At 42.8% G+C, this 13,809-nt stretch overlaps 1 protein-coding gene across 1 annotated transcript in view; it reads right to left on the reverse strand.

The window, feature by feature from the left end:
* Positions 1 to 7,528: 7,528 nt before the first annotated feature.
* Positions 7,529 to 13,809, reverse strand: part of PRDM15 (PR domain containing 15) — a 34,521-nt gene continuing 28,240 nt past the window's right edge. Inside the window, exons 19-23 of the mRNA XM_009891375.1 lie at positions 13,446 to 13,529; positions 13,072 to 13,247; positions 11,846 to 11,926; positions 8,715 to 8,927; positions 7,529 to 8,203 (exon numbers count right to left, since the gene is read on the reverse strand). Coding sequence (XP_009889677.1) covers positions 7,727 to 8,203; positions 8,715 to 8,927; positions 11,846 to 11,926; positions 13,072 to 13,247; positions 13,446 to 13,529 — 1,031 coding nt within the window. The 3' untranslated portion in view covers positions 7,529 to 7,726. The remainder of the gene's footprint in view (positions 8,204 to 8,714; positions 8,928 to 11,845; positions 11,927 to 13,071; positions 13,248 to 13,445; positions 13,530 to 13,809) is intronic.

Below are 13,809 nucleotides of genomic sequence, written 5' to 3' on the forward strand. Positions count from 1 at the left end.
GCCGGTGGGCCGTTAACGGCCGCGGCGGCGGTCTTCCCCAGCCCCAGAGGTTTATTTCCCTGTTTTCAAGCTCTTCCCAACCTTGAGATGTTTCCCAAAGCTGAGGGGTGCCCGGTGTGGGGCCGGGCAGGGCCGCACGCCGTGCCCGGTGCGGGCGGCTGCATGTGCCGGTGTGGGTGGTGGGGATGCACCTGCGCTGGGCTGGATCCATTTTGCTCCCTTTGTGGTGCAGGCTAACGGGGGTCTGCAGCTCATGGGAGTCCCCCCAGTTCCAGAGGGTCTTGGCGGACCCCTGGGAGAGCCGTCAGGCTGTGTCTGGGGCTCAGGACCCCATTACTGGTGCTGGAGCCGAGGCTGAACTGCCAGGTCAGAAGGGAAGCAGGCAGTGGGCTGCAAAGGCATTTGGGGTGGTTAAAACATGTCTTCCTACGACAGCTGTTGTAGCTACCACTCAACAATCCCACTCGCCACCACCCGCCCTCTAATTCTCCCATTTATAGGGCTGTTGGTTTAGACTAAACTCTTACCATTTTCAATATCCTTCACACCAAACGCAGGCATCTTTAAAGGTAAGAGTGTATTAGCCGGAAATGCCTGCCACTGAGAGATGGAAGTCTTTGTAGCCAGGTGTAGGAGACCACACACATTCTGTTGCTGCTTCCAGACTCCGGTAAGTGTCCTGTGCAACCAGAAGTTGTGATTTCTCGCAAGCATTAATTGATTACAGCAAGTTCTTGCTCTACTTGAATTACTTCTTAAACCACTCTTCATTTTGATAAAATGCTTACACTTAATTTCTAGACATTTTTTTTAAGTAGGTAGACTCAGAAATACTGGCTATGCTGCGAGAAGATAAAGTAAATTAAGAAGGAATTGTGTATGCTGTATAATTAGAATGACAGCTATCCCTTTAGTAACTAGAAATGCTCTCAGGGCTGACTGGATTACTTTAAAACACCAGCAGTAAATAGAGCACTTTTTTTCCAGGACCTTTCTGCCAGGAACACCTCATATCTCTGTTCAGCCCTCTTCTTTCTTAAATAACCACACAAGTATATCATGCCTGGAGGAAAACTTAGTGCATGTTGGGATTTGCATGTATTTCATGGGAAAAAAAGTAGTGGAAAAGGGAGGAGAGTGAATGAGAAGTAGGTGCATTTGCCTTCAGGACAAAGTTTCTCATTTTTCTCTTTGATTATGCAATCTAAGCTCTTCTCTTTTGCATCTTTAAAAACAGTGCTTTGTCACTGATTCCATTGTCTCTTCAGCAAAATTCTTGTTTGCATCAGCATGGACTTCACAGGAAGGCAATAAAGGAACTATTCTTTACTTTTTAAGACACACACAGCCCCAAAGAGAACCCGCTCCTGCCCAAATACCCGCAACCTATGTACCCATATTTACTGAATCATATAGAATCCTGAATTCTGTATGATAACTAGGGCCCTTGGGCACAAGTGCCATCTGTACATCAGGCAGACAAAGGTATTTTATTCCTTTTGAAAGCTCAGACTCAGGTCTTAACACAGGCATGGGTGTGGAGAGAAGGGAAGAGGAGCTCACACGTGCAGTTGATTTTTTTTTACCCACCCACAACACAGCCAGCGTAACAGATTGAGAGCCATTCTTTTTTATCACCCTCTCCTTGGCCCAGCAAGGAACTAGGGTTAGAGCTTCCCCACCCTTTCCTTTAACGAGCTGATTTGGTTTTTTGGTTCTGGGGTTTTTTTTGATTGTAAAACACTCCTCTATTCCAGTGTCATCCCCTCGATGACACTCCTGTGTCTGACTTGCACTCAGATATCATGTACACACCAGGGCAGGTCTGTTCTGTGCATGAGAAAGGACAGTCGCTCGTGAGAAAACGCTGCCCACAACCTTGCTTTCCCTCTTCCCAAAAGTGATGAAATGTGGACCTGCTTCATTCTCTTATCATTTGAGCATCTTACTCTTTGGTTTCTGCATGTTGCTGCACATAACACACAGTGTGTGAATTCAACCCTTTGAATTGAATTCATGGTGAAATGAACACACATTAACACTTTCCCCTAGACAAATAACAGGAGGTTATTTGGCTCTGCATGTAAGGTTGTAAGGCTCTGCTAGAAAAAAGCACCTGGATGCAATAATCAGCAATATTTAGTTAACAGCACTGCATCCAGCACCGCTTACCATACAGTTCAGTACAGCAGGCTAAGCATATGTTCTCCCACATAGTTTTTAGCTACACTTCCAATGTATTTTGCTGCCTCTCAGGTCCCTCTTCCCACCCAGTTTTGAATCTGTGTCTTGACATTCACTAGACGCGAGAGGTACAAGTCTCAGAGACGCTCCTGTTCCCGTGAGCTCTCTGAAAACAGCCAGCTGTGTTGGGAAGAGATACTGAAACGGGCACGTGGCGTGAGGGGAAGGCTGGCAGAACTCAGCTGGGATCTGCTCTCATTAACAGCACCCAGCGCATCAATCCCTACGCGAGTTGTTCTGGCAAACGAGCCAGAGCATGTGCAGTCTCCTTCCTTGAGCTATCGTCACGGCAAGAACCTCAGACTCGTGGGTAGGAGAAGGGCAGAAATCTGTAGAAAATTAGCATCATTAGTTTCTCCTAATTTTAACTCCTCGTTCTGCCATTACTACATTTATTTATTTTTTTAGCCTTTTAAATTTTGCTACAATTATGGGACACCTTAAAACTTTTTAGAATCAAAATCTGTAAGTAAAGAGAAAAATACAGGAAAGCACTCAACTGACAGCAAAAAGACATTAGAACTTAAAAACTTTGCTTTAGATGAAATAAATCCCCAAACTCAGTATTTCTCATTGCTCTACAGCCATTGCACCTAATAACCAGTTTTTCAAAAGCGTTAGCAACTAACAAGGCACTGTTACTGGTCAAAACAGCGCACGGATAAGGCAGAAAGAGAACAGCATTACATGACAAGGGTTGATGAAATCCTGACTCCAGTGGTGAGACCGAAGTGTCCTGGACAAGTCTCGCCCTCTCTGCCCCTTCCAGCTGTTGGGAATTTACGTTTAGCACCAGTGAGCTTGGACTCTCTAGAAAAGCGATCCAACGTGCCAGGCATCATTAGCTGTACTGCAGGGCCTCGGTATGCTGAACCCCAGTCTGAACTCAGCTGGCAGCAGTACACATGCAGAACAGCGCTTCAGTGCCCAGGAGGGAAAATAGATGCAGAACCACTTTCTCAAAGCATTTTAGAGCAAGAAACGTATTTTTCAAGCATGGTTATGCTGTATGGTGAAGTACCTGTGGCTTTCTACAGTGTTCCAACATCTTTAATCAAGAAAATTTAACGGCTTCTTGCCATATACAGCGCAAATATCATAGTAGCATCTCAGTACTGAAGAAAATCACTCTGAGACTAGTTGATGACAAACATAATGGAAACACTTTTTTTTCCTTTCTCCTGTTGCCAACGTGACACTTTGGATTTGCTACAGGGCAAAAGCCCTTATGTGAAACCAAACCTTGGTAGCTGATCTCACAGATGCAAGTCACTTGGCTGCACAGCCCATCTCCAAAATGACAGCAGAGCTTTGCTGTGCATCCTGGTGTGTATCAGCATCCTCCTCCTCCAATGTTTCCTTCTCACCAGATGAGGCCAACAAACAACCACCAAGAAAGGGCATGCCAAAAATACAAAGGGTTAAAGATTTTCCAACAGGTATGCCTATATCAATAATAAGTGTAAGGCCAAAAGTAATTAGGAGGAGTGACATTATTATTACTTTAAATAGCACCACAGAAATCTCATTACCAAACAAGAATTCACAAAGCAATACTACCAAAGCTATTTACCCTATCCATTTTCATGTAGTACTTGTAGTTTTTATATGATTGTCATTTGGATGTATGGTATTTTTTCCATTCCTAGCTTTCAAGATGAGAAACTGAGGCATCCCTATGCGTGCAGAACACTAGTAAATCACACTGACAAACTGACAGATAATTCAGTTCTAGAAATAAATTCAGCTGTTACCTGGCTGTTATCTTCAAACAATTTCTGGAACAATAAAAAGGTACAGAAACATAGCTGGTTACATAGGAGACTGACTGGTGAGTTTCTGCAAAAATACTCACTTTTTATACTGGCAGATCTCAAAAGAGAAGTTTAATTTTAGAGAGTGTAACAGCACTTGATACAGTAGATTTTCCTGAGAGAACTCACCACAGACCATAGCCAAGAAAGACTCAATCTCCTCTGCTTTCTGTTACTACCCAGTAACAAGCTATAGAATAAATATTTTAGAACGCTACCCTGTGTTGCTGTCTATTGCGGGATGTACAAAGTTCTATGAAATAATGATTAAGCTTTTGAAACAAGTCTATGTGATTTGAAGAAAAAAATATTTGATGCATTAAGGACCAGAAAAGAATAACACTGGTAGAGAAAGGGTTCTGTACCTTGATGCTCCTTTACTTCAGAGCCCATGTGCCACAGACAGCATTCAATTAAATAATAGTCTTAGCAATAAACAATGACAATACACAGAACACTACAAACATCACTCCTTTGGCTCAAAGTAATTCCAGTTTGTTACTGAACAGTTGTTATGCAAAATCTCCAATACATGGCTGAAATCAATAACCTTCACATCCTGTAGCTGGAAAGGCTAGTAACAAATTGGCAAAGGCAATTTAGATTGCACATCCCTTATGTAGTTTTATTTCTTGTGCAGTTTGAAACAGCATCAGTATAACTTTGGTATTCGTCTGAAAAGGTGTAGTTGGGAGGGCAGCTGCCAGTCAATAGTTCTCCAAGGTAAGCTCTGTCCGAAAAGGCATCCATTTCCATCTTCTCCAAACAAAATAATTTGTTTGAAACAAACCCCAAAAAATAATTTGTTTTGAAATGTTTCATGTTGCAGCACACCCAAGATACAGTTGTGTTCTCATAGGGATGTTAATAACAGCAGTAATAACAAAATCATTCTGAGAGATGATGAGGTACCATAGCAATGGTTGCAGGGAAAGTCAAGATCATTTCTAAAAGGAGTGCTCTGGGAATATTAGTTTTTCAAGAACTTTCTATTGCCGGCCTAGTCAAAGCTTTTCCAGTGGTTATATTTTTCCCTCCTGAAGCAGAATATTACTTATGATAATTTTTACAGTAAGAACAATCACCCACTGGAACAACCTCCCCAGGGACATGGTAGAGTCCTTGACACTGGAGGTTTTAAAGATGCACTAGAACAGGGTGCTAGATAATCTCATCTAGGCTCCCTTTCCCAAAAAAGGCCAGACAAGATGTTTTTTCAAGGTCCCTTCCAACCTGGGCTGTTCTATGATTCTATGATTTTGGGGATACTGAGAGACATTTATCTTCTATGTGACCACCAACACGCAAGCATCTATTGTGTGATCACTCCTTTTTAAATCAGCTAGAATCAATCATTGCCTTTACCAATTAGGCACCAAGCATGGGGGTGGGGGGAAGGAGGTGGACACAAATTTCAAGTACGTAAACAACATATTTCATAAATAAAACCTAGCTTCCTCTTGACCAGAGGGTTTGGTGTGAAGGGAAAGCAGTTGTGGACCGGACAGCTGAGGAGAAACTTAACTGGCAGTGGTGAAATAATCCAGGTGATAGAGGGGCATAAAACTGTACTTCTCAGGATATTGGGATGCTCATAAAATTACAGGATTTCATGGTACTTTGTGAAAAGGATCTGAGGAAGACAGAAGGGGCTAGGGAATGAAAAATTCTCTTTCCCACACCGGTAAAAGATATTTTCTCTTTCTGATATGAATCCTTGTCCCATCAAATATAGGTCCCTCCCATGCAGACATTTTATAGGCTTGTTGGCATTCACAGAAAAGTGCTTCTGCTCCTCTGACACACAAAATCTGTCACCAGAAACTCCATTCCTATACATGTCCTGTTGCAACTAAGCTTTACGCAGAGCCTCACATAGTGAGCCTCTAGACACTGCTATGGCACCAAGAAAACTATTAGAGGTTAACTTTAATATCCAGACATTTATACTTTGGAAGAATTTGTTGTAGAGATTATAAGGCATCCTTCAGGGGTCAAGTAGCCCATCTTAATACAGACTTTCAAAGCTGAAGTCATTCCTACTCATATTTTTGCTAATACATAGAACATTTTCATAAATATGATAGGCACAGACAGGATTTTTACAACCATTAATCTATATTCACTGTCAAACACAGCAGCTGCTTTATCCTCAGCAAAAATCTTTAGCACGGTTCTGCGGCTCAGTCTGCTGCCCCAAAGGACCTCGTTCTGCAGCCACAGCTGGAAGGACAGATTTGCCTTTCAGGATTCCATGCAGTAGCATTTTTTTTTTTTTTTAGTTTATTCCTTTTTGATAGCTGCTTTTTCTCTGTGGGAAAGATACTATCTTCTTGACATGCTAAAGTCCAGACTGCACATCAATGTATGGAGAATGGAATGAAAGTGTAGTGTCAGCAATGATGTATTTGACCCAACCCACTATTTATATCCCCAACAGTCATGCAAACCTTGCCCATTATACACTAGGGCATACTGCCTCCACGTGGCAGAATATGCTTCAGACATTCTTTTTTTCCTCGCATTTCACACACATTTTGTGTGTGGCTATGAATTTTGGAAATAGTTTTGGAAACAGAAGGAATAGAACCCATACGTTATTTCTGTGAGAAAGGGCAATATGGGTATGAAAGAAATTAATGCATTATATTGATAACAGTGTTTTTCACACAAATAGTCACCAGGAACACACAGTAAAGTACAAAGGCTATATATATATATATGTATGTATATATATATAAAAAGAATGCTTTCTCAAATGTTTATTACACAATGAAAGAAGACTAATTGAAAAAAATTCACATCCTGAACTTGATCAAAGGGGACTGATTGCTCTTCAGACCTATTAGCTAAAAGCAAGATTGAAAGAGCAGTTTTGAAAAATTACATAAAACTGTATCACATTCTTTTTTTCAGTTCGTAACTGTTTTGATTCAAGCTTGACTAGAAGACCATAAAAGCTGCTTGAGCATTAGACCAGCTATCTGATTCAAGTACCACTAACACGGTGTTATGGGTACAGGGTTTTTCCCATGACTAAAATGGAAATAGTTTGTGAAATTGGTATATTTTCTTCCACACCACACTCATCCCCACCCCAAAGCCCCAACCTCCACCTACTTTATCAATGTTGTTAGATACAAGACCTAAAGAAGATAAAAAACAAGACAATTATTGTTTTGCCCATTTGTGTCTTTACACTTCAGTCTTTACCAGCTGACCACAACTGCATTCCACCTCACTGTGAACAAGGTCTTCATATGTAATTCCCAGACTGGAAAGAATGACATGGTATGTCTGAAAAGGGTTTTGTAAATCACCAGTTTCATAATATTTAGGATTTCCCTGCTTTGGTTAAGATATATTATGATGCTCCTGTCAAATCTCAGTCTTACTGCACAAAATACATGGTGCAAGGGGCCGCTAAATTTTATGGTGAGATTTCTTTCCTTCTTTTTGTTTTAAGACGGTGCAAGGTCTAGAGACAGCATGAGAATCTCAAGATTAGGGTGTTGCAGGGTACTATGCCAAATTTAGCTTACATTTCATTGTATAAGCATTTTCCTATCTGTTTGGTATCCAGCAAACAATCCTATTAGAAATTTTCCAAACGTCTGTGTGTTTTTGCCTCTAAGTACTGTCCGTTTCAAAACTTTTGAAAGTATAAATTAGTAGCTATACATCTGTTGTTGTTGCTCTGTTTGAACCTGTTGCTGTCCTGACTGCTGTTGCGTTGGCTGTGCCTGGGGCTGCAAGACATCAGTCTGAGGCACTGACCTCCATGTCAGAGGATGCTGTTCTGTTATCTGGTTCCCTAGAGGAGCAATGGAGTTCACCAAGGTGGTCAGGTTTATAAAATGGGCCACAGACTGAGGATTGGCTGCCTCTGGCTGCGGTTGGATCTGAATGTCACTTTGGCGGTTGTGCAGCATGGCGGAACCACTGACAGTGTCAAATGTCACGGTGAGAATTGAGTTGTCCAGCTGTAACTGGCGTTCAGGTGCAGTCAGATGGCCCACGGCCACTGGCTGGAGGTGTGTGAATTGGGTTCCAGCTGCCGTCGTAATGGGGGTAACAGTGATATTTGTCAGCCCAACAGAACTGGAAGGGGCTGTGACATTTGGGTCGCCCAGGGTCACCACCACCTGAGGAAAAACAGAAAGGTAACCTCAACCTTGTATCTTGCAGCTGATTACCAAACACCAAGCATCAAGAAAGATCACTTGAGTGCTGATGGGCTCACATGTTGCTACTGCCAGCAAGAGGCGTCATACACACAGAGGAGAACACAGAAAGCTTGGAATGTAACAACTCCCACATATAGAAATAAGAAGGTAATGAAAGGAAAGCATATGCAAAAAAGAAGCTGAATTAACTTTCACTCTTTTAGTCACCGCGTCAGCCAGATAGTGGTATCTGGCAAACAAGGAGATGGCAACACCAAAGGAAATGAAAAAAAACACACCAAAACCCATGAGGAGGTTACTGGTCCAACTCTGTTTTTTTTTAAAGTCTCTATTCATCTTTGTGTTACCACAATTTATCAAATTAGCTTTAAATGGTCTGACCACTCTTTTGTGTTTGCTATTAAGAAAAAAAGAATTGTCATCCCTCTAAGCAATGCCTGCTACCCATCACCCTGCTGCTGGAGCTCACCTGCTGGATGCTCTGTACAGCTGAATTAGTCTCATCTCCAACACTCCCTGTGAATTCACCTTCCTTCTCTGTGTATTCACTGAAGGCAGGGTCCTCAGGCACTTGAGCTTCCTCCTCCTCACCTGACTTTTGTTTTCGTTTCTGGCCACGTTTAAGAGCTTTCATATGCTGTTTCCCTTCTGGTAATTCTCCCTGTTCCAAGGCTAATTCCGGCTGGAGCAACACATTTCCAAACAAAAAATCAAGTCATTTTGCTTAGTGAAGTTCCAAGTAAAAGACTGTCATCTGAAGTTGGTCTACTGTCAATTCTCAAGTAAAGAAACAAACTTTAGCAAAAAAATTATTTCAGGGAATGAGACCTCACCCTGTAACTACCTCTGTTTTACCAGCACCCATAGGGACCTTTAAGATCATCTAGTTCCAACCCCCCTGCTATGGGCAGGGACACTTTCCACCAGACCAGGTTTCCCAAAGCCCCATCCAACCTGGCCTTGAACGTTTCCAGGGATGGGGCATCCACAGCCTCTTTGGGGAACCCATTCCAGTGTCTCACCACCCTCACAGTGAAGAATTTCTTCCTAATATTTAACCTAAATCTACCCTCTTTCAGTTTAAAACCATTCCCGCTCATCCTATCACTACACTCCCTGATAAAGAGTCCCCCTCCATCTTTCTTGTAGGCCCCTTTTAAGTACAGGAAGGCTGCTATAACGTTTCCCTGGTGTCTTCTCTTCTCCAGGCTGAACAACCCCAACCCTCTCAGCTTGTCCTCACAGAAGAGTTGCTCCAGCCCTCTGATCATCTTTGTGCCCATCCTCTGGACCCACTCCAACAGGTCGATGTCCTTCTTATGTTGGGGGCTTCAGAGCTGGATGCAGTAGTCCAGGTGGGGTCTCATGAGAGTGGAGTAGAGGGGGAGAATCACCTCCCTCGACCTGCTGGCCACACTTCTTTTGATGCCGCCCAGGATGCGGTTGGCTTTCTGGGATGCAAGTGCACATTCCTGGATCATGTTGAGCTTCTCATCAACCAACACCCCCAAGTCCTTCTCCTCAGGCCTGCTCTCAATCCATTCTCCACCCAGCCTGTATTTGTGCTTGGGATTGCCCTGACCCACATGCAGGACCTTGCACTTGGCCTTGTTGAACTTCATGAGGTTTGCACCGGCCCACCTCTCAAGCCTGTCAAGGTCCTTCTGGATGGCATTCCTTCCCTCCAGAGTGTTGACCACTCCGCATAGCTTGGAGTCATTGGCAAACTTGCTAAGGGTGCACTCAATCCCACTGTCCATGTCGCCAACAAAGATGTAAAACAGCATTGGGCCTAGTACTGACTCCTGAAGAACACCATTCACCACTGGTCGCCACTTGGACATCGAGTCATCCAGTCAATTGCTTATCCACTGAGGGGTCCATTGGTCAAATCCATTTCTCTCCAATTTAAAGACAAGGATGTCATGCGGGACAGTGTCAGATGCTTTGTACAAGTCCAGGTAGATGACATCTTTTGTTCTCCCCTTATCCACCAATGCTGCTATGCTGTCGTAAAAGGCCACCAAATTTGTCAGGCATGATTTGCCCTTAGTGAAGCCATGTTGGCTGTCACTGATCACCTCCTTTTTTCCCATGTGCCTTAGCAGAGTTTCTAGGAGGATCTGCTCCATGATCTTGCTGGGCACAGAGGTGAGACTGACTCACCTGTAGTTCCCTGGGTCTTCCTTATTTCCATTTTTAAAAATGGGGGTTGTTTCCCCTTTTCCAATCAGTGGGAACTTCATTGGACTGCCATAACTTCTCAATATGACAGCTAGTGGCTTAGCAACTTCATCCGCCAGTTCCCTCAGGACCTGTGGATGCATCTCATCAGGTCCCATGGATTTGTGCACCTTCAGGTTCCTCGGATGGTCTTGTACCTGGTCCTCTCCTACAGTGGGCAGTTCCTCATTCTCCCAGTCCCTACCTTTGCCTTCTGCGACGTGGGATGGTGTGGCCAGACCACTTGCTAGTGAAGACTGAGACAAAAAAAGTCATTGAGTACCTCCACCTTCTTCATATCCTGGGTGACCAGGTCTCCCGTTTCCTCCTAGAGACGGCCCACATTTTCCCTAGTCTTCCTTTTATCACCGACATACCTATAGAAGCTTTTCTTGTTGCCCTTGATGTCCCTGGCCAGATTTAATTCTATCAGGGCTTTAGCTTTCCTAACCTGATCCCTGGCTGCTCAGACAATATCTCTGTATTCCTCCCAGGCTACCTGGCCTTGCTTCCACCCTCTGTAGGCTTCCTTTTTCAGTTTGAGTTTCTTCAGGACCTCCATGTTCATCCATGCAGGCCTCCTGGCATTTTTCCCCGACTTCCTCTTTGTTGGGATGCATCGCTCCTGAGCTTGGAGGAGGCGGTGCTTGAATATTAACCAGCTTTCTTGGGCCCCTCTTCCCTCCAGGGCTTTATCCCATGGTACTCTGCCAACCAGATCCCTGAAGAGGCCAAAGTCTGCTCTCCTGAAGTCCAGGGTAGCGAGCTTACTTTGCACTCCTCTCGCTGCCCTAAGGATCTTGAACTCCACCATTTCATGGTCACCGCAGCCAAGGCTGCCCTTGAGCTTCACATTCCCCACCAGTCCTTCCTTCTTGGTAAGAACAAGGTCCAGCATAGCAACTCTCCTTGTTGGTTCCTGTATCACTTGGAAAAGGAAGTTATCATCAACGCATTCCAGGAACCTCCTGTATTGCTTATGCCCTGCTGTGTTGTCCCTCCAACAGATATCGGGATGGCTTAAGTCCCCCATAAGAACCAGGGTTTGTGAACATAAGGCTGTTCCTGTCTGTCTATAGAGGGCCTCATCCGCTTGGTCTTCCTGGTTGGGTGGTCTGCAGCGGACCCCTACTGTAATGTCACCTATCCCTGCCGTCCCTTTAATCCTGACCCATAAGCTCCTGACCCATGTTATGTAACAACACAGATCAACAGCTTGCATCTGTTTTTATACGTTAAGCTGGGGCTGACTGTAAAAAAGCACATTCCTTGGCATATGCCCAGCTATGCTATGTACCAAAAAAGTGATGTCTCCACCTCACCCTCCAGTAGTCCTGGAACCTAGTTGCCACCAGAATTCGGCAACGGCAGATTTACCTGAACAATCCCAATTGAGGAGGCATCAATGGTAGTTGTCTCTGGCAGCTGTTCTAAATCATCAATCCTCACTGAAAGAATCTGTGGACAAAGGGGTATCAGCCAGTGAACTGCAGCAGTGCATACCACAGTCTAACAATACATCATGTCAGAAAGCAAAAATAATGTAATCTAGCATTTTGCACATATAATTTAATACAAGGGATTTAAAACCATGGCTTTTTAAAAATAACCTTATGGCGTATCATCTTTCCTTATTCGCCAAAAACCAGCAAAGTTTAAAGAAAACAATAGAAGAATATGTTTATTTTCATATTCTAGACAGAACACAGCCCACTGGGAAGTAATGAATTCTACACAAAACAAACAATGTGTTTGAAAAAAACCCTATTAGCATTTCTATTTATAAACCTATCAACTGTGTCCTACTCCATTATTTTCAGCTAAATCTATACATCTCAGCTTATCAAAGAACAAATTGCCCTCTGGATTGCATAGATGTAGCTGCATTTTTAATCCAAAAATCAATAAACAAAACTTTTTGTTGATATCCTTCCCAGTCATGATGATAAAAAAAAAAGGGATAGTTCAAGGCAAAGCAATACGAATTGTAACTTGGTAGTAATAAAAAAAAGCCTCAAAGGGAATGGACAAGCTTTAGTCAACCTAAATAAGAAATGCTGAGAAGAAACACAATAGCTATTCAGAAATTTAGAACACAGAAAAAGCCCCACTGGGGTCAGACAAAACCTCTCTCTAATCCAGATACTCTGCAGTCGGTATTCATCTTTAATAGTAAAAATAATTTTGTATCATCACAGATGCTGCCATCACCTCTCTATTTACCACTTCTTTCAGACCACTTCTGAATACAGAGAACACAATGGGGAAAAAGAATCAATTATACTCCCTAATGGATGAAGACAAAACATGAATAAATATACATTTAAGCTGAGGCAGAAAAAGAAGAGTGATTTAAAATAATCAGAACGACTTCATTTTTAGGGAGACTGACAATCAGATATGCTTACTACTGAAACATAACAAAAGGGCTGATTCAGTTAAGTGCATGCTTAACAGACACTACCTAAAATTGGCCCCAAAAGAACAGAAAAAAAGAGAAAAAATAAAAAGTAATTCCTTTCAAGTCACTGAAGGCTATAAACTTTCTTAAAAAAACCTGAAACAACAAACCACCCCACAATCTACCTGCCAAACTAACTCACCTCTGGATGTTTACGCCTCATATGTCGACTCATGGACGCTCTGGTAGAAACCTTTGTCCCACACAGCTGACAGCTCTGGGCTTCGACCTTATCATGAGTGAGCTGGATATGCTTCTGTAGCATGTAATCAGTGACATATTTCTTATCGCAGACTGAACATGTCCACTGTTTTCCTACTGGTGGCAGATGGAAGGAAACGCTGTTAGCTACAGCCCCCCCAAGATGAGTATTGTATTGTCAGCATCTCAACACGAGGAACAATTTTATGTTGGTAACTTCATGTGTAACACTAGGTCCAGGAATGGCAAGTGTAAAGCAAGCCTAGGAACAAAATTTAGCTATTGTCTTTGGATACTATTTTTCAGAGGATTTACCTGTATGAATCAACTTATGAGTCTCCATTGTATTTCTCTCACTAAAGGTCTTGCCACAGAGCTCACACATGAAATCTTTGATTCCTGCATGAAAAGCACATTCAGCATCAGAGTGAAAATAGGTATCTGGAACAATTCAGAGTTTCATATTACTAAAAAAAAATAAATCACAGCCAAACAAGTAGAAGAAGCCCAGTTTCACTAGCTATTTTTATCTAAGCCATGCCCAAGAGTAATTGATGTGGGAGGTAAAATTTTATTTTGGGAAATGAGAACCTGAAGACTAACATAAAACAAACGCAACACTCTAGACCTACCCTAGACCAAAACCACTTCTCTTAATGAAGCAAAACATGAAACCAAC

This window comes from Charadrius vociferus, unplaced genomic scaffold (assembly GCF_000708025.1).
Source record: "Charadrius vociferus isolate BGI_N301 unplaced genomic scaffold, ASM70802v2 scaffold298, whole genome shotgun sequence".
NCBI classification, from domain to species: Eukaryota; Metazoa; Chordata; class Aves; order Charadriiformes; family Charadriidae; genus Charadrius; species Charadrius vociferus.